The sequence below is a fragment of the Crinia signifera genome, chromosome 3 (genome assembly GCF_055691185.1).
Source record: "Crinia signifera chromosome 3, ASM5569118v1, whole genome shotgun sequence".
Classification (NCBI taxonomy): Eukaryota; Metazoa; Chordata; class Amphibia; order Anura; family Myobatrachidae; genus Crinia; species Crinia signifera.
In genome coordinates, this window is record NC_139219.1 from 322,710,242 (window position 1) to 322,736,329 (window position 26,088).

The 26,088-nt window shown below is 52.5% G+C and overlaps 1 protein-coding gene across 1 annotated transcript in view; it reads left to right on the forward strand.

The window, feature by feature from the left end:
• The window catches only part of PINX1 (PIN2 (TERF1) interacting telomerase inhibitor 1), a 109,137-nt gene that overhangs the window by 26,762 nt on the left and 56,287 nt on the right, over window positions 1-26,088 (forward strand). Inside the window, exons 5-6 of the mRNA XM_083178782.1 lie at window positions 501-593; window positions 16,613-16,692. Of these exons, the coding sequence (XP_083034908.1) occupies window positions 501-593; window positions 16,613-16,692 (173 nt within the window). The remainder of the gene's footprint in view (window positions 1-500; window positions 594-16,612; window positions 16,693-26,088) is intronic.

A 26,088-nucleotide genomic window follows, 5' to 3' on the forward strand; every position in this document is an offset into this window, starting at 1 on the left:
CCATCCATGCTGCCCCGTATATATAACACATGGTGGGATAGAACCCATGACCTCAGCGCTGTGAGGCAGTAATATAACCATTACACCATCCGTACTGCCCCGTATATATAACACATGGTGGGGATAGAACCCATGACCTCAGTGCTGTGAGGCAGTAATGCTAACATTACACCATCCGTACTGCCCCGTATATATAACACATGGTGGGGATAGAACCCATGACCTCAGTGCTGTGAGGTAGTAATGCTATAACCATTACACCATCCGTACTGCCCCGTATATATAACACATGGTGGGGATAGAACCCATGACCTCAGCGCTGTTAGGCGGTAATGCTAACCACTACACCATCCGTGCTGCCATGGTTTTGTATGTAACATGATTGTCACTTTAAATCAAGCGGCTGAAATGGTCCGAGCAGTTCTAGGTTAGGTGGTGGTGTAATTAAAGGGAAGAAGGATATTAATTAATAATGATGATTACTGATTTTATTGTTTCAGCGTCTCCTGCTAATGACAACGCCAAGTCCTTTAGCCTGGAAGAGAAGTCCAAAGCCTCGAAGAAGCGAGTGCATTACATGAAGTTTGCTAAAGGTCAGTGTTACCTGTGTCATTACCGGATCTAGTGTAAAGTCTTTATCGGATTGTACGGTTTGTGGGTAACAGAGGCCGCACGCGTCCTATCGCCGCAGTGGGGCCACATCGACTAACTGATCCAGTTCTAGCGTTCAGATTTCTGCAACATCTATATAAGTGGAGGCAAAGATCTGTGTTGGTTGCTTTGGGCAAAACCACCTGAAACCGCTCTCAGAATTCCCCCCCAGGGGCAGTAGCCGAGTCGCGGGCACTTTCCCTCGGTTGCTGTGTGGCGCCTGTAACTCACTGTCAACGCTCAATGTTTTAACCCGTGACTTCCACCAGGCCTCCGCGCCCTCTGGCATGTTAAGGATTAAGAGGTCACTAAGTTTCAGCATACTCCAGCTGAGCGGAGTCATTCGCCCCCCTCCCTCCCCTCGCTCTGAATATCAGTCCATTAAGATGTGTGCAGTAAGACATGGCGGGGGTGTAATTACAAGGGGTGGATAATTGTGCAGCACCGGTGTGTTTGGCCCCAGGTAATACTGACAAGTGCTCTTAAACAGAGCAGCAATGATGCAATTATCCCCCGGTAATTATAGCTCAGGCTGAAGAGGCTGCTTTATGTGCTGACGACTGACTGACATGTTCAGTGGTTCCGGGATAGCTATGGTGGGTGTCATACACTGCTCCAGCAGGGGGTCATCTGTATACACTGCTTCAGCAGGGGGTCATCTGTATACATTGCTCCAGCAGGGGGTCATCTGTATACACTGCTCCAGCAGGGGGTCATCTGTATACACTGCTCCAGCAGGGGGTCATCTGTATACACTGCTCCAGCAGGGGGTCATCTGTATACACTGCTCCAGCAGGGGGTCATCTGTATGCACTGCTCCAGCAGGGGGTCATCTGTATGCACTGCTCCAGCAGGGGGTCATCTGTATACACTGCTCCAGCAGGGGGTCATCTGTATGCACTGCTCCAGCAGGAGGTCATCTGTATGCACTGCTCCAGCAGGGGGTCATCTGTATGCACTGCTCCAGCAGGGGGTCATCTGTATGCACTGCTCCAGCAGGGGGTCATCTGTATGCACTGCTCCAGCAGGGGGTCATCTGTATGCACTGCTCCAGCATGAGGTCATCTGTATGCACTGCTCCAGCAGGGGGTCATCTGTATGCACTGCTCCAGCAGGGGGTCATCTGTATGCACTGCTCCAGCAGGAGGTCATCTGTATGCACTGCTCCAGCAGGGGGTCATCTGTATGCACTGCTCCAGCAGGGGGTCATCTGTATGCACTGCTCCAGCAGGGGGTCATCTGTATGCACTGCTCCAGCAGGGGGTCATCTGTATACACTGCTCCAGCAGGGGGTCATCTGTATACACTGCTCCAGCAGGGGGTCATCTGTATACACTGCTCCAGCAGGGGGTCATCTGTATACACTGCTCCAGCAGGGGGTCATCTGTATACACTGCTCCAGCAGGGGGTCATCTGTATACACTGCTCCGGCAGGGGGTCATCTGTATACACTGCTCCGGCAGGGGGTCATCTGGTGCTGGGGATGTCAGGGTGTAATGACTACTGTGCTGCTATACACTGCTATATACAGGGCCGCTGTGCTGCTTTACACCGCTATATACAGGGCCGCTGTGCTGCTATATACAGGACCACTGTGCTGCTATACACCGCTATATACAGGGCCGCTGTGCTGCTATACACCGCTATATACAGGGCCGCTGTGCTGTTATACACCGCTATATAGAGGACCGCTGTGCTGCTATACACCGCTATATACAGGGCCGCTGTGCTGCTATACACCGCTATATACAGGGCCGCTGTGCTGCTATACACCGCTATATACAGGGCCGCTGTGCTGCTATACACCGCTATATACAGGACCGCTGTGCTGCTATATACAGGACCACTGTGCTGCTATACACCGCTATATACAGGGCCGCTGTGCTGCTATACACCACTATATACAGGGCCGCTGTGCTGCTATACACCGCTATATACAGGGCCGCTGTGCTGCTATACACCGCTATATACAGGGCCGCTGTGCTGTTATACACCGCTATATACAGGGCCGCTGTGCTGCTATACACCGCTATATACAGGGCCGCTGTGCTGCTATATACAGGACCGCAGTACTGTTACACCCTCCAACCTATGTGTTATATACAGGACCAGTTTACTAATGAAGGAGCTTAGAGATCAGGGACAAGAACAAGTGTGTACAGAATGAAGCCTCCAGTGTGAGCTGTGTGTGTGCAGCCCTGCGGCTGATTGACGAGCTGTGCGTGGTGCGGCCCCCGCGGCTGGCGAGGTGTGCGTGGTGCAGCCCCCGCGGCTGGCGAGCTGTGCGTGGTGCAGCCCTGCGGCTGATTGGCGAGCTGTGCGTGGTGCAGCCCCCGCGGCTGGCGAGCTGTGCGTGGTGCAGCCCCCGCGGCTGGTAAGGAAGCTGTCTCCATAGAAGGTGAATAGCACCAGTCTTCCTGCCGTTGTGGCTTAGGGAAGAGGGTAGTAACAGTAATTAGCACAGCTCCCTGGTGTTTATAACTCTGCTAATTATACAATAACTTCTGTCCCGTGTGGGGGAGGGCAGGACTGGTGTATAGTAAATAGTAGTAAAGTGTCACATAAACACGGATATTACTCTGTATAAACTGTAGCCGTGTCGCAGTCACAACGCTACCGTCTTCCTGCAGCCGGATGGGTAGATGCCACATTACCGTGCCCCAGCATACAAGAGTGCAGCAACTGTGCGGGTCTGTTCCCAATATGCCAGCTACTGTATATAGCAGCCTTGCAGTGAAGGGGGGGGGGGGGGGGGGGGAACTGTTGTTGCTGCAGGACATCTAGAACATCAGCGTTGTGGCGGCTGTGCTAAACTCAGGGGTGGTCTACCTGTCACCTCATATGACCAATCAGGGGTGGTCTCCCTGTCCCCTCATATGACCAATCAGGGGTGGTCCACCTGTCACCTCATATGACCAATCAGAGGTGGTCCACCTGTCACCTCATATGACCAATCAGGGGGGGTCTACCTGTCACCTCATATGACCAATCAGGGGTGGTCCACCTGTCACCTCATATGACCAATCAGGGGGGGTCTACCTGTCACCTCATATGACCAATCAGGGGTGGTCCACCTGTCACCTCATATGACCAATCAGGGGGGGTCTACCTGTCACCTCATATGACCAATCAGAGGTGGTCTTCCTGTCTCTCTGTACTGTTACCTCAGCGCTTTGTTTCTCAGACTCACGACCCCTAATGTAAACACTGGTCAAGTTGCGGCACCGCCAATATAGTTAACAAAATCTGAGGTGCTGAGGGTGGGCGATATTGAGTGTACACACCTAATATTGAAGTTGGCGATTATTGTTCAGTGATATCATCGGTACAGATGACAGGGGGGGGGGGTTCGTTAATGATGCTCCTGTGCACACATTAACGATGACAATGTTTATGATACATCGGTATTGTGCATATCTTTAACGATATATCGCTCAGTGTGTACCCAGCATAACCGTTCATGTTTTCCTGGTCAGTGGTGGATCTTTTAATAAATACACCTAGCTACAGCTAGGAAAAGAAGAAAACATGGAATGCTGGAGGTCCTGGGGGCCGAGTGTAAGAAACACTGCCTGCCGTAGTGGTGTGTGGCCTGTAGGAAGGTGATGGGGGGTCTGGTGGAAGCTGATTTGTAATGGGGAAACTTCCCCCAGGAAACACCATGCAGACCACAGGGCCGACACTGAATGAGCCCCTTTGCCAGTTGGCGTGACTGCACATAGCAGAGGCAGCTGGCATCCAGCCGTTGGGTTACACAGGGGACGTGGCGCTGTGCGGGCAGCCTCAGGTGAGAAGTGACACGACGGGTGGAGCGAATGTGTTGGTACATCTGTTGTACAACATGCCTCTGCCTCACTGATCAATGTTCCCAGCCTGGCTCCTCCGCCCTTCCACCCTCTGCTCACCTAACAGCAGCCTGGGCTGTGGAGGGAGAAAACCTGTCTGTCCTCCCGGCTTCACCTTGCGTGGGCTGGTTACCAGCCTCTCACCCGGCAGGGGTCAGGAGTTCATGCTTGTGAAACGAGGGACGTTAATGTACATAGGATGTCTCTTGTGCCCCCGGGGCCACCCTGGGCGGAGGCTGTGCAAACACACAGATAGGCGTTTAATATCTAGGTACGGCTAATAATTCCTTGGTGAGGCCGTGGGCACATTATATTGTCTTGTGTGTTTATAGACTGTTCCTGGAGTTTCAGATGATCCTCATGTTCACCTTTGTGTGAAAGTTCTGCCTGCAGGTGCTGGGATTGGGGAGCGGGGAATAATGATATAGTGCGGAGTCTCGCTGAGAGAAGGGGGCTGTGATTGGCACCTTATGGGGCTGTGATTAAACGGGATCTACTGCGGCAAAGCTGTGCACACAGTGTATTACACAAGGGAGGAGAGATCGGCCACTACTGCAGTGTTACAGTAACAAGGATCCAGCAGAGATGATACAATTCTCTGTCCCCCTGTTATTCAGAGAGAATCGGTGCAGCTAGATCAGTAGGGGTGATGATCTTCCCTCCCTCTCCATCACTTGTGTGATTATATCAGAGAGCGTAGGGCTGTGCTGAGGGGAATGGTGGCAGGAGTAAGCTACAGACTGAGCGTTATACAGTGGGAAGAGCGGGGTACCCAGCAGCACAGAGTATATCAGGAGAGGAGTGATGTGTCAGTGAGGACAGGGCTGCATGTGACAGGAGCAGTGACATGATGTGGAGGGGAATGGAGGCAGCAGGAAGCCACAGACTGAGAGTTATATAGTGGGAGGAGCAGGGTCCCCAGCAGCACAGAGTATATCAGGAGAGGAGTGATGTGTCAGGGAGGACAGGGCAGCATGTGACAGGAGCAGTGACATGATGTGGAGGGGAATGGAGGCAGCAGGAAGCCACAGACTGAGAGTTATATAGTGGGAGGAGCAGGGTCCCCAGCAGCACAGAGTATATCAGGAGAGGAGTGATGTGTCACTGAGGACAGGGCTGCATGTGACAGGAGCAGTGACATGATGTGGAGGGGAATGGAGGCAGCAGGAAGCTACAGACTGAGCGTTATATAGTGGGAGGAGCAGGGTACCCAGCAGCACAGAGTATATCAGGAGATTAGTTAGTTGTCACTAAGGACAGGGCTGCATGTGACAGAGGCAGTGACATGATGTGAGGAGGGGAATGGGGGCAGCAGGAAGCCACAGACTGACAGTTATATAGTGGGAGGAGCAGGGTCCCCAGCAGCACAGAGTATATCAGGAGATGAGTGATGTGACAGTGAGGACAGGGCTGCATGTGACAGGGGCAGCGACATGATGTGAGGAGGGGAATGGAGGCAGCAGGAAGCCACAGACTGAGAGTTATATAGTGGGAGGAGCAGGGTCCCCAGCAGCACAGAGTATATCAGGAGATGATTGATGTGTCAGTGAGGACAGGGCTGCATGTGACAGGGGCAGTGACATGATGTGAGGAGGGGAATGGAGGCCACAGGAAGTCACAGACTGAGAGTTATATAGTGGGAGTAGCAGGGCCCCAGCAGCACAGAGTATATCAAGAGATGAGTGATGTGTCAGTGAGGACAGGGCTGCATGTGACAGGGGTAGTGACATGATGTGAGGAGGGGAATGGAGGCAGCAGGAAGCCACAGACAGAGAGTTATATAGTGGGAGGAGCAGGGTCCCCAGCAGCACAGAGTATATCAGGAGATGAGTGATGTGTCAGTGAGGACAGTGCTGCATGTGACAGGGGCAGTGACATGATGTGAGGAGGGGAATGGAGGCCGCAGGAAGTCACAGACTGAGAGTTATATAGTGGGAGTAGCAGGGCCCCAGCAGCACAGAGTATATCAAGAGATGAGTGATGTGTCAGTGAGGACAGGGCTGCATGTGACAGGGGTAGTGACATGATGTGAGGAGGGGAATGGAGGCAGCAGGAAGCCACAGACTGAGAGTTATATAGTCAGAGGAGCAGGGTCCCCCAGGAGACACTTATAGAATGGCTGAGGTGTAAAACTTACCTTTTATTAAATGTATTTCCCATATCCAACTTGCTCTAATAGAGGTTCAAAACTGAAAGAGAATGTGTAATGTAATTTTAGCAGGCATAAGTCAGCTTTTTACAGTTACCTGTGCATGTGATTTAGAGAATGTCCCTGAGCAGAGCTACGTTTCCTTGTTCTATTACATGTAGATATTGAATGTATGTGTGGATCCGTCCATTGGTTATACTGGTACTGCCACTGAAAGCAGTAAGTGGTGATAGTAGAAGTACGTCCTGTTCCTCCAATGTCCTCCTGATATCCCAGACTCACTTCCTGCTGGCTGTAAGGAACTGGCTGATGGCTGCCATGGTTATACTGGTGTGCTGGGAGGAAATGACATTTGATGGGGGTATTTCTGAGCCTTTTTTATAGTATTGGGATTGCTCTGGTGATTTATGTTCCCATGTGCAGGTATAAACAGTTGACGGGATGTGATCAATTTACCGACGGTCATTATACCGACAATCATTGACTGACAAAATACTGACACGGTCAATAAACCGACATTCATTATGCTAATATGTTCAATTGACCGACACGGTCAAAATACTGACCTTTAACATGCCAATGAGTCAACACGTCGACATGAGTTTTCAAGCAATTTTTGCCCCAAAACAGACCTTTTTCATACTTTACCATCCCAGCAGACCTGGAGGGAGAATATAATAGTGTACTGGCACCGCGTCCGACGCATGGTGAAAGCAGCGAGCCACGGGAGGGGACCCGCTACACTTAGATGGTGTATATGTCGACTTGCGTCAACATACACACCCAAAAAAAACCTAGAAACACATGTTGGCATGTTAAATTATGGCATTTTTGACCATGTCGGTATTTTGACAATGGGTGTTGCTATAATGACCTTCGGGCAAACGTCCGTCGGTAAATCACACTGAACCCAAGTTGACACTGATATAGTATCGACACTCTGTTTAGGCGTGGGGGTGGGGCTGCGTGGAGGGAAGTGTGGAGCGGGCCTGTGAGGTTTTCATTTACCATCTTTCTTGCGTGGGAATTTTCTCCGCTGTTGCTCGGGCAAGGTGGCGGGCACAGCAGCCTGGGCCTTGTACGTGACACTTGGGAAGGAGCGCTGTTTGTGTTAGGAGGCCACAGTTCCTTCCCGACACCAAACCAGGACACTGATGAGGAAGTTTGTGTCAGGGAAAGGGAAGGATTCCTTTGATGTTGGACCTTTTGAAATATTTGCACTTTCTTACGTCTGCATGTGGGATTGTGTGACCGGGATAATTTTTTTTTTTTGACCAGTTATTTACCGTAAAACATGTGCTGATAACAGGCATTTCGGAGGGGTAAATGGTATTGTCACAGCTGTATTTGGGGTTAATATTTTCCTCTTTGGCCTAATTGTTTTGTGCTAAAACGCTGCAGATCGGACCTGCCGAGGACGATAGTAACCGCTTACGGGAACAGATGCTCCGCAGTGCGGAGCTTTCCTCCTTAAATGCAAAACCTGTCGCCTAAATGACACAGGCAGCAGAATTCTGTGCTATGGCTTCTCACCCAGAGACGCTCACTCTGGTCTGTCTGTCATAGACTGCTGTGATCTGGGCAGAGATGTCTCAGGAATGTGCGACAGACCGGTTCACAGCAGGGTTCTGCGTGGAAAGCGTTGTGTCTGTGTGTAATGGTTTCCCGTCTCTTGCACCTCCCTGGGTGGATGTTAGGCCGGTGACACAGCTAATCAGCTTGGAATGTGTCACTGCTGCTTCTCACACATTAGGAGGAGGTGGTTACTGTACAGTAAATGGGCGATTTTGGCAATATTTTACATTATTGCACACTAGGTTCCCTTTTTAAGTTTTGTGATCACTTGCAGACATGGGGAAAGTGACTATGGGTACAGTGAAAGAATGGGCGACTGTGAAATTAATAAGCGGGTACCCCTAGGAGTGGGCATACTGTGCTGATAACAGGAGAGATGGGTATGGGCACATCTTCTGCAGAATCTCTTATTCAGTAATTAAGTATTGGGTTCGGTCTGATTGCAGGAAGTAGTGAGAGACACTCTGGCTGCGGATGGGCTGGAGACTTTCTGGAAGGCTGCGGGGTGCCTACCAGTAGCCCTGAGTCACTTCCCCCTGGTGATGGGGTCACTGGTCACCTAGTATCACTGCCCAGCATCACTTACCCCGTATCCTGCCACCAGGTGATCACGTGACCCCGGGGGAGAGACGGCAGCTGTCAGTGATGGGGTCACTGGTCACCTACTGCTGCCTAGTATCACTGCCCTGCGTCACTTACCCCGTATACTGCCACCAGGTGATCACGTGACCCCGGGGGAGAGACGGCAGCTGTCAGTGATGGGGTCACTGGTCACCTACTGCTGCCTAGTATCACTGCCCTGCGTCACTTACCCCGTATACTGCCACCAGGTGATCACGTGACCCCGGGGGAGAGACGGCAGCTGTCAGTGATGGGGTCACTGGTCACCTACTGCTGCCTAGTATCACTGCCCTGCGTCACTTACCCCGTATACTGCCACCAGGTGATCACGTGACCCCGGGGGAGAGACGGCAGCTGTCAGTGATGGGGTCACTGGTCACCTACTGCTGCCTAGTGTCACTGCCCAGCATCACTTACCCAGTATCCTGCCACCAGGTGATCATGTGACCCCCGGGGGAGAGAGACGGCAGCTGTCAGTGATGGGGTCACTGGTCACCTACTGCTGCCTAGTGTCACTGTCCAGCATCACTTACCCCGTTTCCTGCCACCAGGTGATCATGTGACCCCTGGGGAGAGACGGCAGCTGTCAGTGATGGGGTCACTGGTCACCTACTGCTGCCTAGTGTCACTGTCCAGCATCACTTACCCCGTATCCTGCCACCAGGTGATCATGTGACCCCTGGGGAGAGACGGCATCTGTCAGTGATGGGGTCACTGGTTACCTTCTGCTGCCTAGTGTCACTGCCCAGCATCACTTACCCCGTATCCTGCCACCAGGTGATCACGTGACCCCGGGGGAGAGACGGCAGCTGTCAGTGATGGGGTCACTGGTCACCTACTGCTGCCTAGTGTCACTACCCAGCATCACTTACCCCGTATCCTGCCACCAGGTGATCATGTGACCCCTGGGGGGAGACGGCAGCTGTCAGTGATGGGGTCACTGGTCACCTACTGCTGCCTAGTGTCACTGCACCGCATCACTTACCCCGTATCCTGCCACCAGGTGATCATGTGACCCCTGGGGAGAGACGGCAGCTGTCAGTGATGGGGTCACTGGTTACCTACTGCTGCCTAGTATCACTGCCCAGCATCACTTACCCCGTATCCTACCACCAGGTGATCAAGTGACCCCGGGGGGAGACGGCAGCTGTCAGTGATGGGGTCACTGGTCACCTACTGCTGCCTAGTGTCACTGCCCAGCATCACTTACCCCGTATCCTGCCACCAGGTGATCATGTGACCACTGGGGGAGAGACGGCAGCTGTCAGTGATGGGGTCACAGGTCACCTACTGCTGCCTAGTGTCCCTGCCCCGCATCACTTACCCCGTATCCTGCCACCAGGTGATCATGTGACCCCCGGGGGAGAGAGACGGCAGCTGTCAGTGATGGGGTCACTGGTCACCTACTGCTGCCTAGTGTCACTGCACCGCATCACTTACCCCGTATCCTGCCACCAGGTGATCATGTGACACCTGGGGCAGAGACGGCAGCTGTCAGTGATGGGGTCACTGGTTACCTACTGCTGCCTAGTATCACTGCCCAGCATCACTTACCCCGTATCCTGCCACCAGGTGATCACGTGACCCCGGGGGAGAGACGGCAGCTGTCAGTGATGGGGTCACTGGTCACCTACTGCTGCCTAGTGTCACTGCCCAGCATCACTTACCCAGTATCCTGCCACCAGGTGATCATGTGACCCCCGGGGGAGAGACGGCATCTGTCAGTGATGGGGTCACAGATCACCTACTGCTGCCTAGTGTCACTACCCTGCGTCACTTACCCCGTATACTGCCACCAGGTGATCACGTGACCCCGGGGGAGAGACGGCAGCTGTCAGTGATGGGGTCACTGGTCACCTACTGCTGCCTAGTATCACTGCCCTGCGTCACTTACCCCGTATACTGCCACCAGGTGATCACGTGACCCCGGGGGAGAGACGGCAGCTGTCAGTGATGGGGTCACTGGTCACCTACTGCTGCCTAGTGTCACTGCCCAGCATCACTTACCCAGTATCCTGCCACCAGGTGATCACGTGACCCCGGGGGAGACGGCAGCTGTCAGTGATGGAGTCACTGGTCACCTACTGCTGCCTAGTGTCACTGCCCAGCATCACTTACCCCGTATACTGCCACCAGGTGATCACGTGACCCCGGGGGAGAGAGATGGCATCTGTCAGTGATGGGGTCACTGGTCACCTACTGCTGCCTAGTGTCACTGCACCGCATCACTTACCCCGTATCCTGCCACCAGGTGATCATGTGACCCCTGGGGAGAGACGGCAGCTGTCAGTGATGGGGTCACTGGTCACCTACTGCTGCCTAGTGTCACTGTCCAGCATCACTTACCCCGTATCCTGCCACCAGGTGATCATGTGACCCCGGGGGGAGAGACGGCAGCTGTCAGTGATGGGGTCACTGGTTACCTACTGCTGCCTAGTGTCACTGCCCAGCATCACTTACCCCGTATCCTGCCACCAGGTGATCACGTGACCCCTGGGGAGAGACGGTAGCTGTCAGTGATGGGGTCACTGGTCACCTACTGCTGCCTAGTGTCACTGTCCAGCATCACTTACCCCGTATCCTGCCACCAGGTGATCATGTGACCCCTGGGGAGAGATGGCATCTGTCAGTGATGGGGTCACTGGTTACCTACTGCTGCCTAGTATCACTGCCCAACATCACTTACCCCGTATCCTGCCACCAGGTGATCATGTGACCCCCGGGGGGGAGACGGCAGCTGTCAGTGATGGGGTCACAGGTCACCTACTGCTGCCTAGTGTCACTGCCCAGCATCACTTACTCCGTATCCTGCCACCAGGTGATCATGTGACCCCAGGGGAGAGACGGCAGCTGTCAGTGATGGGGTCACTGGTCACCTACTGCTGCCTAGTATCACTGCCCAGCATCATTTACCCCGTATCCTGCCACCAGGTGATCACGTGACCCCGGGGGAGAGATGGCAGCTGTCAGTGATGGGGTCACAGGTCACCTACTGCTGCCTAGTGTCACTGCCCAGCATCACTTACCCCGTATCCTGCCACCAGGTGATCACGTGACCCCAGGGGAGAGACGGCAGCTGTCAGTGATGGGGTCACTGGTCACCTACTGCTGCCTAGTGTCCCTGCCCCGCATCACTTACCCCGTATCCTGCCACCAGGTGATCATGTGACCCCTGGGGCAGAGACGTCAGCTGTCAGTGATGGGGTCACTGGTCACCTACTGCTGCCTAGTATCACTGCCCTGCGTCACTTACCCCGTATACTGCCACCAGGTGATCATGTGACACCTGGGGCAGAGACGGCAGCTGTCAGTGATGGGGTCACTGGTCACCTACTGCTGCCTAGTGTCACTGCCCAGCATCACTTACCCCGTATCCTGCCATGTGCCAGATCATCGGCATTATTACCCTTACATGTAGTGAAACATGTTGGCTGCTTGGTATGTTAGGGGCTTAGCCACATGTAACATTGCCACCTTTCCAGGCAGCATTTACCTAGTGTAGCTGCCCCTCTAGCTGATACCTCCAGCATGATTCCCCTGAATAAGACACACAGATGAGGTGACCAGCGGAGGGGTGGGGGTGTGGTTGGGAAAGGTCTCTGTCATCCAATCGGGAGCTTCTGTGAGACACAGCATAGGTTCCGCAGGTGACCCTCCTATGTGCTATCACAAGACTTGGGGGAGGATTGCACTGTACCCGTGCACGTTAAGCTCTGGCACTTACCATTGCATACACCACGTGTCTGTAGAATAGCAGAATTGAAGGCACTGATCTAGTTTGTATTACTAAACTGTGCGCCCCTGTCTTTGTAAGATCTGTCACCCCTCAATCCCTGTGGTACATCATTGTGGTATGTTAGATAGCGGAAACACTATTGGTCTCTAACGTTTGGAAGTCCTGTTCTGTGAGGTCAGCGGATGACATCACAATGTATATTGGGAAAAGCCGCAGAGGGATCCACCGCAGAGGCCCGGCCAATACGTATAATACTGCCAGTGCTATATACTCTTATTGGCTCTTTATACCAGTTTCAATGACCGGCACAAGTCCGTAAGGGTTATTTTCTAGATCATGAGACAGCGTTGTTGCTGTGGAACTATAAATCCCAGCATGCATTGCCCGCGTTTTAGCACAGCAGAACTGTGGTGAGGCATGCTGGGATGTGTTGATCCTCAACAGCTGGAGTGTCCCATTTTGCCTTCCCCTGTAATAGACATTAATATAAACCAGCAGACTTAAGGTGCCCATACACAGCACAATTGCTGGGTGCGATGAGATGCACGCATCTCATTGCAAAACCGATGCGATCTTGTCCAAATTGTATACAATAATTGTACCTGACGCAGAACAAGTGTCGGCTGACGGTACGTCTGCACACCTATCATTTGCTGTAAAGTTCAAGAATAACGATTGGAAATGTTAAACCTATTCTGAGATCAGGGTGGGGACGTGACACAGGAGAGAGCTTAATGCTTTGTAATGATCCAAAAATGGCTATATGTCCGTTCACAGTGAGGAATAGCAACTCCCCCATGTCTGACAGCGGCCGGCGAGCTTGTTGGGGTCATCTGGGAAATAGGAGGCAGCGTGCGTGACGCTGGAAAACGCAAGTGTTTGTTTAATGATGTCAGAATGGCAGCTGCACACCTCACCTGCAGCCTAATCCCAGCACAGATACACCCATTCCAACACCTGCTCATCGCCCTTGTGCATGTACCGGCACAGCGCCCGCTCCCGTCTATATGTGGCCCAGGTTACACAGATAGTCTGATGTATGGGTGCAGAGCCCGGAGCTTCATGGGAGTGAACATCAGAATTGTATGGCCGGGTATTAGGGTTATGTTTCTCCTATACGTCTGTGCAATGTCATGCACATTAACCCCAGAGGTCTAGTTATCAAACGTAGCTGTTAGAGGCCTGTAATTGTTATAGATCCGTCCCCTCGCATCCAGGGCACTCACTGAGGTGCGAGGCGTTTGTGCCTCACATGCTGTCTGTTAAAACGCCAGACAAACACCAAGCATCCAATTAAAAATATTAGTGACCTCGTCACAGCTGGACTTGGTGGCCTATGTGATAATTGCTGCAGTGCCATGATTATTAGGGTATCGAAACCCTGTAATTCACTTTCAACTAAAGTTATTCTTCTGTGTATTAAATGGAACTTTCCGGGATAGCAGGAACCACTGTCCCTGCAAGTTACACTAAGTACCCCCCCCCCTGCATTGGAGGAGTCCTTCACATTTTGAAAAGACTGCTCCAGAGTAGGGATGGTCATCGTTGCCATCGCCATCGATGGTTGCCATCGATGGCAATTCTGCAACAGGCCATCGATAGTGCTAGACTATGCAATGGATGACCATCGATATTTTTACATATCGATGGCCATCCATTGTGTTTGATTGATTGGCCTGTGGGCCAATCAAAACACGGGGGCGGGGCTTTGCAGTTGTCAGGGGGCGGAGCTATGCTCAGTGTCCCGGCACTTTGAAAAAAAAGCAAAACATCGTTTTGCTGTTCCATCGATGGCGGGAAACCATCTGGTTCTCCCCCATCGATGGCAAAAGTATTCGACATCGGCCATGAACCATCAATGATTTAGAATCATCGATGGCCATCCCTACTCCAGAGAATCTGACCGGGGACATCTGTTTCCGGAGCCAGGCGGAATCTGCGGGAGAGGGATAGGAAAATCCCTCTCCTGCGAGAATGTCTCCAAAGGCATAAAGTGGTTTGTGCCATATATGGATAATGTTAATCGGCGTAGGTTTGGAATTCGAGGGCAGATATATGAAGCCTGGAGAAGCGATAAAGTGGGAGGTGAAAACGCAGCAGCCAATCAGCTCATAGCTGTCATTTTTCAAACCCAGCCTGTAACTTGGCAGTTAGGAGCTGATTGGCTGCTGCTTTATCACCTTCCGCTTTATCACTTCACCCGGCTTAGTACATCTGCCCCTCGGTACGTAGGGGTGAGACACTTGTTGTAGTTGATAATATTGGGGACTGCAGCTCTGTTCAATGTCCGGCATCAGCCTATTGGTACATCTCAATAATTCATAACGTAATGCAGAAATTGCAGCTTCTACATCGTTTGGTGAAAGGCGGATGAATCGGGCCCTTGGGCATTTTCTGCCTGTCACACATAATACGGCACTTATGACTGTCACCCTCTTGTATTAACGCTTGGCAATTACTGACGTGCGGCGCCTTTACCTCTCAGTGCTGTCTGTGCTCTGTCAGGCTGTTCCCTCTCCTGCAATGCTGTAATGGTCACCGAAACGCCGTCACATGACCGCGCCTGGCATTTCCCAGGGACCCAGTCACGTGGCCCAGCAGCTACGTCATCGCCAGCTCTCTAGCGTCATACATGTTTCCTGCTTGTGTACGTCTGCTGCACCCCCCTGTTGTACAACGCTGCGGTCTATGTTGTCCTTGTGAGACCCCCCCCCCCTTCTGCTCCGTAATGCTATGACCATTAGCCGCCTTCAGTGTCTTCTGTTCACGTCTTGTTTACACATACAAGCCTTTGCTCTTAGGCCCTGCTCTCGTCGTCGTTCTGCAGAGCTGACAGTCTATTTTGTACGAGGGTTGTTTGCTCGAAGTCCCGTGAAGATGACACTTGGATTTGTGTCAGTCTCACCCTTTTTAAGAACGGTGACCTCATCCCCGAAACATGTTCTCCTCGTTGCCTAACAGGTTTGTAATCACATGAAATGAAGCCGATGAGTGTTGGCATTCTGTACGCTGGGGGGATCCCCCCCCTCCCCCTCATCCCAGGCGCGGTGGAGAAAGTGCTCGCGATGCGCAGCGGCTAATCCGGAGTAATTGGTGTCAATGAGACCGAAAGCTTATGACTGAGTCAGGCGCGGGCTTGTGTGACTAACGATAAATTACGCTTCCAATTATTGTCGCCATTACCGTGAAATAGATCATTTGTGCATTTTGTGGTGGATGGGGATTAAGCACTAATTGATATGTGGAATATGGGAATGATCTTCTGTATTCTTCCTATAGTCCAGTGCGGGGGGCTCGGATTCTTTGCCCACCTTCATCTGTGACACAGGGGTAAATGTGTGACGCTAGGAGAAGTGTTCTCTATCCCCATAAAGACCGTTATGCGCAAGGTGATAATGCTCCAGCCAATCAGCTACTAACTGACCATTTACATATTGGAGCCGATTGGCTGGAGCATTATCACCTTGCACATAACTGTCTGGATTGGTATAGATCCCACTGCTCCAAGCTTTGTGCATTTACCTCACGGTTTGCTCTCACCTGCCGCCACTTCTTGCATCTTTCCCCCCCAAATGATGAAGGTCCATGATCAACGGAACAGGTGTGGATTAGCAGACCTTGGGCCAGATGCACTAAGCTTCAAAAGTGATACAATGGAGAGTGATAAGCCACCAGCCAATCAGCGCCTACCTGTCATGTCACAGACTGTGTTTGACAAATGTCAGGCAGGAGCTGATTGGCTGGCTGTTTGTCACTCTCCATTTTATCACTTTTGAAGCTTAGTGCATCTGGCCTCATGTCTTGGTAGATAGTGAATAGGTCGACATCAAAGGTTGACCTGAACTATGTAGACATTGACAGAAGGTGCACACCGTTCACAGTCAGAGCCCATGTACTTGTAAGCATTTTATTGGGGCTCCGGATATTAAATGTGTTTGTTCCCACCAGATGTGTGCAGTGACCAGGTGAGGCAGGGATGGCAGGTATATGAGATGTCCGTGTGTGGGGCTCATTTTCTGCCGCTCTCTCTCACAGGAAAGGACCTGTCCAGCCGCAGCGACACCGATCTCGCCTGCATATTTGGGAAACGCAAGAAAGTGAAGAAGGCGGCTGAGGTAATTCATTGTTTTATTGTTACACTGGACTGGTCACACCGATGAGGGAGGTGGCAGCCGCTATTGCATGTGGGCAGAGCTAATATTTTTGGGAATGCATTAGTAGTGGTAGTACCCAGGGCCTCAATTATGTGCCAGATATCTGCTATATTCCGGTAGTTGTACAGTAACGTTACACTCGCGCTGTACATGCAACTGTCCTATCCTCCTGCAGAGACCGCGCACAGTGCGTAGTGTGGCGCTCAGCATTCTCCTGGGTACCGGTAGTTGTACAGTAACGTTACACTTACACTGTACATGCGCCTGTCCTATCCTCCTGCAGAGACCGCGCACAGTGCGTAGTGTGACGCTCAGCATTCTCCTGGGTACCGGTAGTTGTACAGTAACGTTACTCACACTGTACATGCGCCTGTCCTATCCTCCTGCAGAGACCGTGCACAGTGCGTAGTGTGACGCTCAGCATTCTCCTGGGTACCGGTAGTTGTACAGTAACATTACACTCACACTGTACATGCCCCTGTCCTATCCTCCTGCAGAGACCGTGCACAGTGCGTAGTGTGACGCTCAGCATTCTCCTGGGTACCGGTAGTTGTACAGTAACGTTACACTCACACTGTACATGCTCCTGTCCTATCCTCCTGCAGAGACCGCGCACAGTGCGTAGTGTGATGCTCAGCATTCTCCTGGGTACCGGTAGTTGTACAGTAACGTTACATTCACACTGTACACACTCCTGTCCTATCCTCCTGCAGAGACCGCGCACAGTGCGTAGTGTGACGCTCAGCATTCTCCTGGTACAGGTAGTTGTACAGTAACGTTACACTCACACTGTACATGCTCCTGTCCTATCCTCCTGCAGAGACCGCGCACAGTGCGTAGTGTGACGCTCAGCATTCTCCTGGGTACCGGTAGTTGTACAGTAACGTTACACTCACACTGTACATGCGCCTGTCCTATCCTCCTGCAGAGACCGCGCACAGTGCGTAGTGTGACGCTCAGCATTCTCCTGGGTACCGGTAGTTGTACAGTAACGTTACACTCACACTGTACATGCTCCTGTCCTATCCTCCTGCAGAGACCGCGCACAGTGCGTAGTGTGACGCTCAGCATTCTCCTGGGTACCGGTAGTTGTACAGTAACGTTACACTCACACTGTACATGCTCCTGTCCTATCCTCCTGCAGAGACCGCGCACAGTGCGTAGTGTGACGCTCAGCATTCTCCTGGGTACCGGTAGTTGTACAGTAACGTTACACTCACACTGTACATGCACCTGTTCTATCCTCCTGCAGAGACCGCGCACAGTGCGTAGTGTGACGCTCAGCATTCTCCTGGGTACCGGTAGTTGTACAGTAACATTACACTCACACTGTACATGCACCTGTCCTATCCTCCTGCAGAGACCGCGCACAGTGCGTAGTGTGACGCTCAGCATTCTCCTGGGTACCGGTAGTTGTACAGTAGTGTTACACTCACACTGTACATGCCCCTGTCCTATCCTCCTGCAGAGACCGCGCACAGTGCGTAGTGTGACGCCCAGCATTCTCCTGGGTACCGGTAGTTGTACAGTAACGTTACACTCACTGTACATGCACCTGTCCTATCCTCCTGCAGAGGCCGCGCACAGTGCGTAGTGTGATGCTCAGCATTCTCCTGGTACGGGTAGTTGTACAGTAACGTTACACTCACACTGTACATATGCCTGTCCTATCCTCCTGCAGAGACCGTGCACAGTGCGTAGTGTGACGCCCAGCATTCTCCTGGGTACTCACACTGTACATACGCCTGTCCTATCCTCCTGCAGAGACCGCGCACAGTGCGTAGTCTGACGCTCTGCATTCTCCTGGGCATCGGTAGTTGTACAGTAACGTTACTCACACTGTACATACGCCTGTCCTATCCTCCTGCAGAGACCGCGCACAGTGCGTAGTGTGATGCTCTGCATTCTCCTGGGCATCGGTAGTTGTACAGTAATGTTACTCACACTGTACATGCGCCTGTCCTATCCTCCTGCAGAGACCGCGCACAGTGCGTAGTGTGACGCTCAGCATTCTCCTGGGTACCGGTAGTTGTACAGTAACGTTACACTCACACTGTACAAATGCCTGTCCTATCCTCCTGCAGAGACCGTGCACAGTGCGTAGTGTGATGCTCAGCATTCTCCTGGGCATCGGTAGTTGTACAGTAATGTTACACTCACACTGTACATGCGCCTGTCCTATCCTCCTGCAGAGACCGCGCACAGTGCGTAGTGTGATGCTCAGCATTCTCCTGGTACGGGTAGTTGTACAGTAACGTTACACTCACATTGTACATGCGCCTGTCCTATCCTCCTGCAGAGACCGTGCACAGTGCGTAGTGTGACGCTCAGCATTCTCCTGGGTACCGGTAGTTGTACAGTAACCTTACACTCACACTGTACATACACCTGTCCTATCCTCCTGCAGAGACCGCGCACAGTGCGTAGTGTGACGCTCTGCATTCTCCTGGGTACCGGTAGTTGTACAGTAACGTTACACTCACACTGTACATACGCCTGTCCTATCCTCCTGCAGAGACCGCGCACAGTGCGTAGTCTGACGCTCTGCATTCTCCTGGGCATCGGTAGTTGTACAGTAACGTTACTCACACTGTACATACGCCTGTCCTATCCTCCTGCAGAGACCGCGCACAGTGCGTAGTGTGACGCTCAGCATTCTCCTGGGTACCGGTAGTTGTACAGTAACGTTACACTCACACTGTACAAATGCCTGTCCTATCCTCCTGCAGAGACCGTGCACAGTGCGTAGTGTGATGCTCAGCATTCTCCTGGGCATCGGTAGTTGTACAGTAATGTTACACTCACACTGTACATGCGCCTGTCCTATCCTCCTGCAGAGACCGCGCACAGTGCGTAGTGTGATGCTCAGCATTCTCCTGGTACGGGTAGTTGTACAGTAACGTTACACTCACATTGTACATGCGCCTGTCCTATCCTCCTGCAGAGACCGTGCACAGTGCGTAGTGTGACGCTCAGCATTCTCCTGGGTACCGGTAGTTGTACAGTAACCTTACACTCACACTGTACATACACCTGTCCTATCCTCCTGCAGAGACCGCGCACAGTGCGTAGTGTGACGCTCTGCATTCTCCTGGGTACCGGTAGTTGTACAGTAACGTTACACTCACACTGTACATGCGCCTGTCCTATCCTCCTGCAGAGACCGTGCACAGTGCGTAGTGTGACGCTCAGCATTCTCCTGGGCATCGGTAGTTATACAGTAACGTTACACTCACACTGTACATGCTCCTGTCCTATCCTCCTGCAGAGACCGCGCACAGTGTGTAGTGTGACGCTCAGCATTCTCCAGGGTACCGGTAGTTGTACAGTAACGTTACACTCACACTGTATATGCTCCTGTCCTATCCTCCTGCAGAGACCGTGCACAGTGCGTAGTGTGACGCTCAGCATTCTCCTGGTGCCGGTAGTTGTACAGTAACATTACACTCACACTGTACATGCACCTGTCCTATCCTCCTGCAGAGACCGCGCACAGTGCGTAGTGTGACGCTCAGCATTCTCCTGGGTACCGGTAGTTGTACAGTAACGTTACTCACACTGTACATGCACCTGTCCTATCCTCCTGCAGAGACCGTGCACAGTGCGTAGTGTGACGCTCAGCATTCTCCTGGGTACCGGTAGTTGTACAGTAACATTACACTCACACTGTACATACACCTGTCCTATCCTCCTGCAGAGACCGCGCACAGTGCGTAGTGTGACGCTCTGCATTCTCCTGGGTACCGGTAGTTGTACAGTACTGTTACACTCACACTGTACATGCTCCTGTCCTATCCTCCTGCAGAGACCGCGCACAGTGCGTAGTGTGACGCTCAGCATTCTCCTGGGTGCCGGTAGTTGTACAGTAACGTTACACTCCCGCTGTACATGCGCCTGTCCTATCCTCCTGCAGAGACCGTGCACAGTGCGTAGTGTGACGCTCAGCATTCTCCTGGGTGCCGGTAGTTGTACAGTAACGTTACACTCCCGCTGTACATGCCCCTGTCCTATCCTCCTGCAGAGACCGTGCACAGTGCGTAGTGTGACGCTCAGCATTCTCCTGGGTACCGGTAGTTGTACAGTAACGTTACACTCACACTGTATATGCTCCTGTCCTATCCTCCTGCAGAGACTGCGCACAGTGCGTAGTGTGACGCTCAGCATTCTCCTGGGTACCGGTAGTTATACAGTAACGTTACACTCACACTGTACATGCACCTGTCCTATCCTCCTGCAGAGACCGCGCACAGTGTGTAGTGTGACGCTCAGCATTCTCCAGGGTACCGGTAGTTGTACAGTAACGTTACACTCACACTGTACATGCTCCTGTCCTATCCTCCTGCAGAGACCGTGCACAGTGCGTAGTGTGACGCTCAGCATTTTCCTGGGTACCGGTAGTTGTACAGTAACGTTACACTCACACTGTACATGCTCCTGTCCTATCCTCCTGCAGAGACCGCGCACAGTGCGTAGTGTGACGCTCAGCATTCTCCTGGGTACCGGTAGTTATACAGTAACGTTACACTCACACTGTACATGCACCTGTCCTATCCTCCTGCAGAGACCGCGCACAGTGCGTAGTGTGACGCTCAGCATTCTCCTGGGTGCCGGTAGTTGTACAGTAACGTTACACTCACACTGTACATGCACCTGTCCTATCCTCCTGCAGAGACCGCGCACAGTGTGTAGTGTGACGCTCTGCATTATCCTGGGTTACCGGTAGTTGTACAGTAACGTTACACTCACACTGTACATGCTCCTGTCCTATCCTCCTGCAGAGACCGCGCACAGTGCATAGTGTGACGCTCAGCATTCTCCTGGGTACCGGTAGTTGTACAGTAACGTTACACTCACACTGTACATGCTCCTGTCCTATCCTCCTGCAGAGACCGTGCACAGTGCGTAGTGTGACGCTCAGCATTCTCCTGGGTACCGTAGTTGTACAGTAACGTTACACTCACACTGTACATGCTCCTGTCCTATCCTCCTGCAGAGACCGCGCACAGTGCATAGTGTGACGCTCAGCATTCTCCTGGGTACCGGTAGTTGTACAGTAACGTTACACTCTCGCTGTACATGCACCTGTCCTATCCTCCTGCAGAGACCGCGCACAGTGCGTAGTCTGACGCTCTGCATTCTCCTGGGCATCGGTAGTTGTACAGTAACGTTACTCACACTGTACATACGCCTGTCCTATCCTCCTGCAGAGACCGCGCACAGTGCGTAGTGTGATGCTCTGCATTCTCCTGGGCATCGGTAGTTGTACAGTAACGTTACTCACACTGTACATGCGCCTGTCCTATCCTCCTGCAGAGACCGCGCACAGTGCGTAGTGTGATGCTCAGCATTCTCCTGGTACGGGTAGTTGTACAGTAACGTTACACTCACACTGTACATATGCCTGTCCTATCCTCCTGCAGAGACCGTGCACAGTGCGTAGTGTGACGCCCAGCATTCTCCTGGGTACCGGTAGTTGTACAGTACTGTTACACTCACACTGTACATGCACCTGTCCTATCCTCCTGCAGAGACCGCGCACAGTGCGTAGTGTGATGCTCAGCATTCTCCTGGGTACCGGTAGTTGAACAGTAACGTTACACTCCCGCTGTACATGCACCTGTCCTATCCTCCTGCAGAGACCGCGCACAGTGTGTAGTGTGACGCTCTGCATTATCCTGGGTTACCGGTAGTTGTACAGTAACGTTACACTCACACTGTAAATGCACCTGTCCTATCCTCCTGCAGAGACCGCGCACAGTGCGTAGTCTGACGCTCTGCATTCTCCTGGGCATCGGTAGTTGTACAGTAACGTTACTCACACTGTACATACGCCTGTCCTATCCTCCTGCAGAGACCGCGCACAGTGCGTAGTGTGATGCTCTGCATTCTCCTGGGCATCGGTAGTTGTACAGTAACGTTACTCACACTGTACATGCGCCTGTCCTATCCTCCTGCAGAGACCGCGCACAGTGCGTAGTGTGATGCTCAGCATTCTCCTGGGTACCGGTAGTTGAACAGTAACGTTACACTCCCGCTGTACATGCACCTGTCCTATCCTCCTGCAGAGACCGTGCACAGTGCGTAGTGTGACGCTCAGCATTCTCCTGGGTACCGGTAGTTGTACAGTAACGTTACACTCACACTGTACATGCACCTGTCCTATCCTCCTGCAGAGACCGCGCACAGTGCGTAGTGTGACGCTCAGCATTCTCCTGGGTACCGGTAGTTGTACAGTAACGTTACACTCCCGCTGTACATGCACCTGTCCTATCCTCCTGCAGAGACCGCGCACAGTGCATAGTGTGACGTTCAGCATTCTCCTGGGCATCGGTAGTTGTACAGTAACGTTACACTCACACTGTACATGCGCCTGTCCTATCCTCCTGCAGAGACCGCGCACAGTGCGTAGTGTGACGCTCAGCATTCTCCTGGGTACCGGTAGTTGTACAGTAACGTTACACTCACACTGTACATGTGCCTGTCCTATCCTCCTGCAGAGACCGCGCACAGTGCGTAGTGTGACGCTCAGCATTCTCCTGGGTACTGGTAGTTGTACAGTAACGTTACACTCACACTGTACATGCTCCTGTCCTATCCTCCTGCAGAGACCGCGCATACTGCGTAGTGTGACGCTCAGCATTCTCCTGGGTGCCGGTAGTTGTACAGTAACGTTACACTCACACTGTACATGCCCCTGTCCTATCCTCCTGCAGAGACCGCGCACAGTGTGTAGTGTGACGCTCAGCATTCTCCTGGGTACCGGTAGTTGTACAGTAACATTACACTCACACTGTACATGTGCCTGTCCTATCCTCCTGCAGAGACCGCGCACAGTGCGTAGTGTGACGCTCAGCATTCTCCTGGGTGCCGGTAGTTGTACAGTAACGTTACACTCACACTGTACATGCCCCTGTCCTATCCTCCTGCAGAGACCGCGCACAGTGTGTAGTGTGACGCTCAGCATTCTCCTGGGTATCGGTAGTTGTACAGTAACGTTACACTCACACTGTACATGGATCTGTCCTATCCTCCTGCAGAGACCGCGCACAGTGTGTAGTGTGACGCTCAGCATTCTCCTGGGTACCGGTAGTTATACAGTAACGTTACACTCACACTGTACATGGATCTGTCCTATCCTCCTGCAGAGACCGCGCACAGTGCGTAGTGTGACGCTCAGCATTCTCCTGGGTATCGGTAGTTGTACAGTAACGTTACACTCACTGTACATGGATCTGTCCTATCCTCCTGCAGAGACCGCGCACAGTGCGTAGTGTGACGCTTAGCATTCTCCTGGGTATCGGTAGTTGTACAGTAACGTTACACTCACACTGTACATGGATCTGTCCTATCCTCCTGCAGAGACCGCGCACAGTGCGTAGTGTGACGCTCAGCATTCTCCTGGTACCGGTAGTTATACAGTAACGTTACACTCACACTGTACATGCACCTGTCCTATCCTCCTGCAGAGACCATGCACAGTGCGTAGTGTGACGCTCCGCATTCTCCTGGGTACCGGTAGTTGTACAGTAACGTTACTCACACTGTACATGCACCTGTTCTATCCTCCTGCAGAGACCGCGCACAGTGCGTAGTGTGACGCTCCGCATTCTCCTGGGTACCGGTAGTTGTACAGTAACGTTACTCACACTGTACATGCACCTGTTCTATCCTCCTGCAGAGACCGCGCATACTGCGTAGTGTGACGCTCAGCATTCTCCTGGGTGCCGGTAGTTGTGCAGTAACGTTACTCACACTGTACATGCACCTGTTCTATCCTCCTGCAGAGACCGCGCATACTGCGTAGTGTGACGCTCAGCATTCTCCTGGGTGCCGGTAGTTGTACAGTAACGTTACACTCACACTGTACATGCCCCTGTCCTATCCTCCTGCAGAGACCGCGCACAGTGTGTAGTGTGACGCTCAGCATTCTCCTGGGTACCGGTAGTTATACAGTAACGTTACACTCACACTGTACATGGATCTGTCCTATCCTCCTGCAGAGACCGCGCACAGTGTGTAGTGTGACGCTCAGCATTCTCCTGGGTACCGGTAGTTATACAGTAACGTTACACTCACACTGTACATGGATCTGTCCTATCCTCCTGCAGAGACCGCGCACAGTGCGTAGTGTGACGCTCAGCATTCTCCTGGGTATCGGTAGTTGTACAGTAACGTTACACTCACTGTACATGGATCTGTCCTATCCTCCTGCAGAGACCGCGCACAGTGCGTAGTGTGACGCTCAGCATTCTCCTGGGTATCGGTAGTTGTACAGTAACGTTACACTCACACTGTACATGGATCTGTCCTATCCTCCTGCAGAGACCGCGCACAGTGCGTAGTGTGACGCTCAGCATTCTCCTGGTACCGGTAGTTATACAGTAACGTTACACTCACACTGTACATGCACCTGTCCTATCCTCCTGCAGAGACCATGCACAGTGCGTAGTGTGACGCTCCGCATTCTCCTGGGTACCGGTAGTTGTACAGTAACGTTACTCACACTGTACATGCACCTGTTCTATCCTCCTGCAGAGACCGCGCACAGTGCGTAGTGTGACGCTCCGCATTCTCCTGGGTACCGGTAGTTGTACAGTAACGTTACACTCACACTGTACATGCACCTGTCCTATCCTCCTGCAGGGACCGCGCACAGTGCGTAGTGTGACGCTCAGCATTCTCCTGGTACCGGTAGTTATACAGTAACGTTACACTCACACTGTACATGCGCCTGTCCTATCCTCCTGCAGGGACCGCGCACAGTGCGTAGTGTGACGCTCAGCATTCTCCTGGGTACCGGTAGTTGTACAGTAACGTTACACTCACACTGTACATGTGCCTGTCCTATCCTCCTGCAGAGACCGCGCACAGTGTGTAGTGTGACGCTCTGCATTCTCCTGGGTACCGGTAGTTGTACAGTAACGTTACACTCACACTGTACATGCACCTGTCCTATCCTCCTGCAGAGACCGCGCACAGTGCGTAGTGTGACGCTCAGCATTCTCCTGGGTACCGGTAGTTGTACAGTAACGTTACACTCCCGCTGTACATGCTCCTGTCCTATCCTCCTGCAGAGACCGCGCACAGTGCGTAGTGTGATGCTCAGCATTCTCCTGGGTACCGGTAGTTGTACAGTAACGTTACACTCACACTGTACATGCGCCTGTCCTATCCTCCTGCAGAGACCGCGCACAGTGCGTAGTGTGACGCTCAGCATTCTCCTGGGTACCGGTAGTTGTACAGTAACGTTACACTCACACTGTACATGTGCCTGTCCTATCCTCCTGCAGAGACCGCGCACAGTGCGTAGTGTGACGCTCAGCATTCTCCTGGGTGCCGGTAGTTGTACAGTAACGT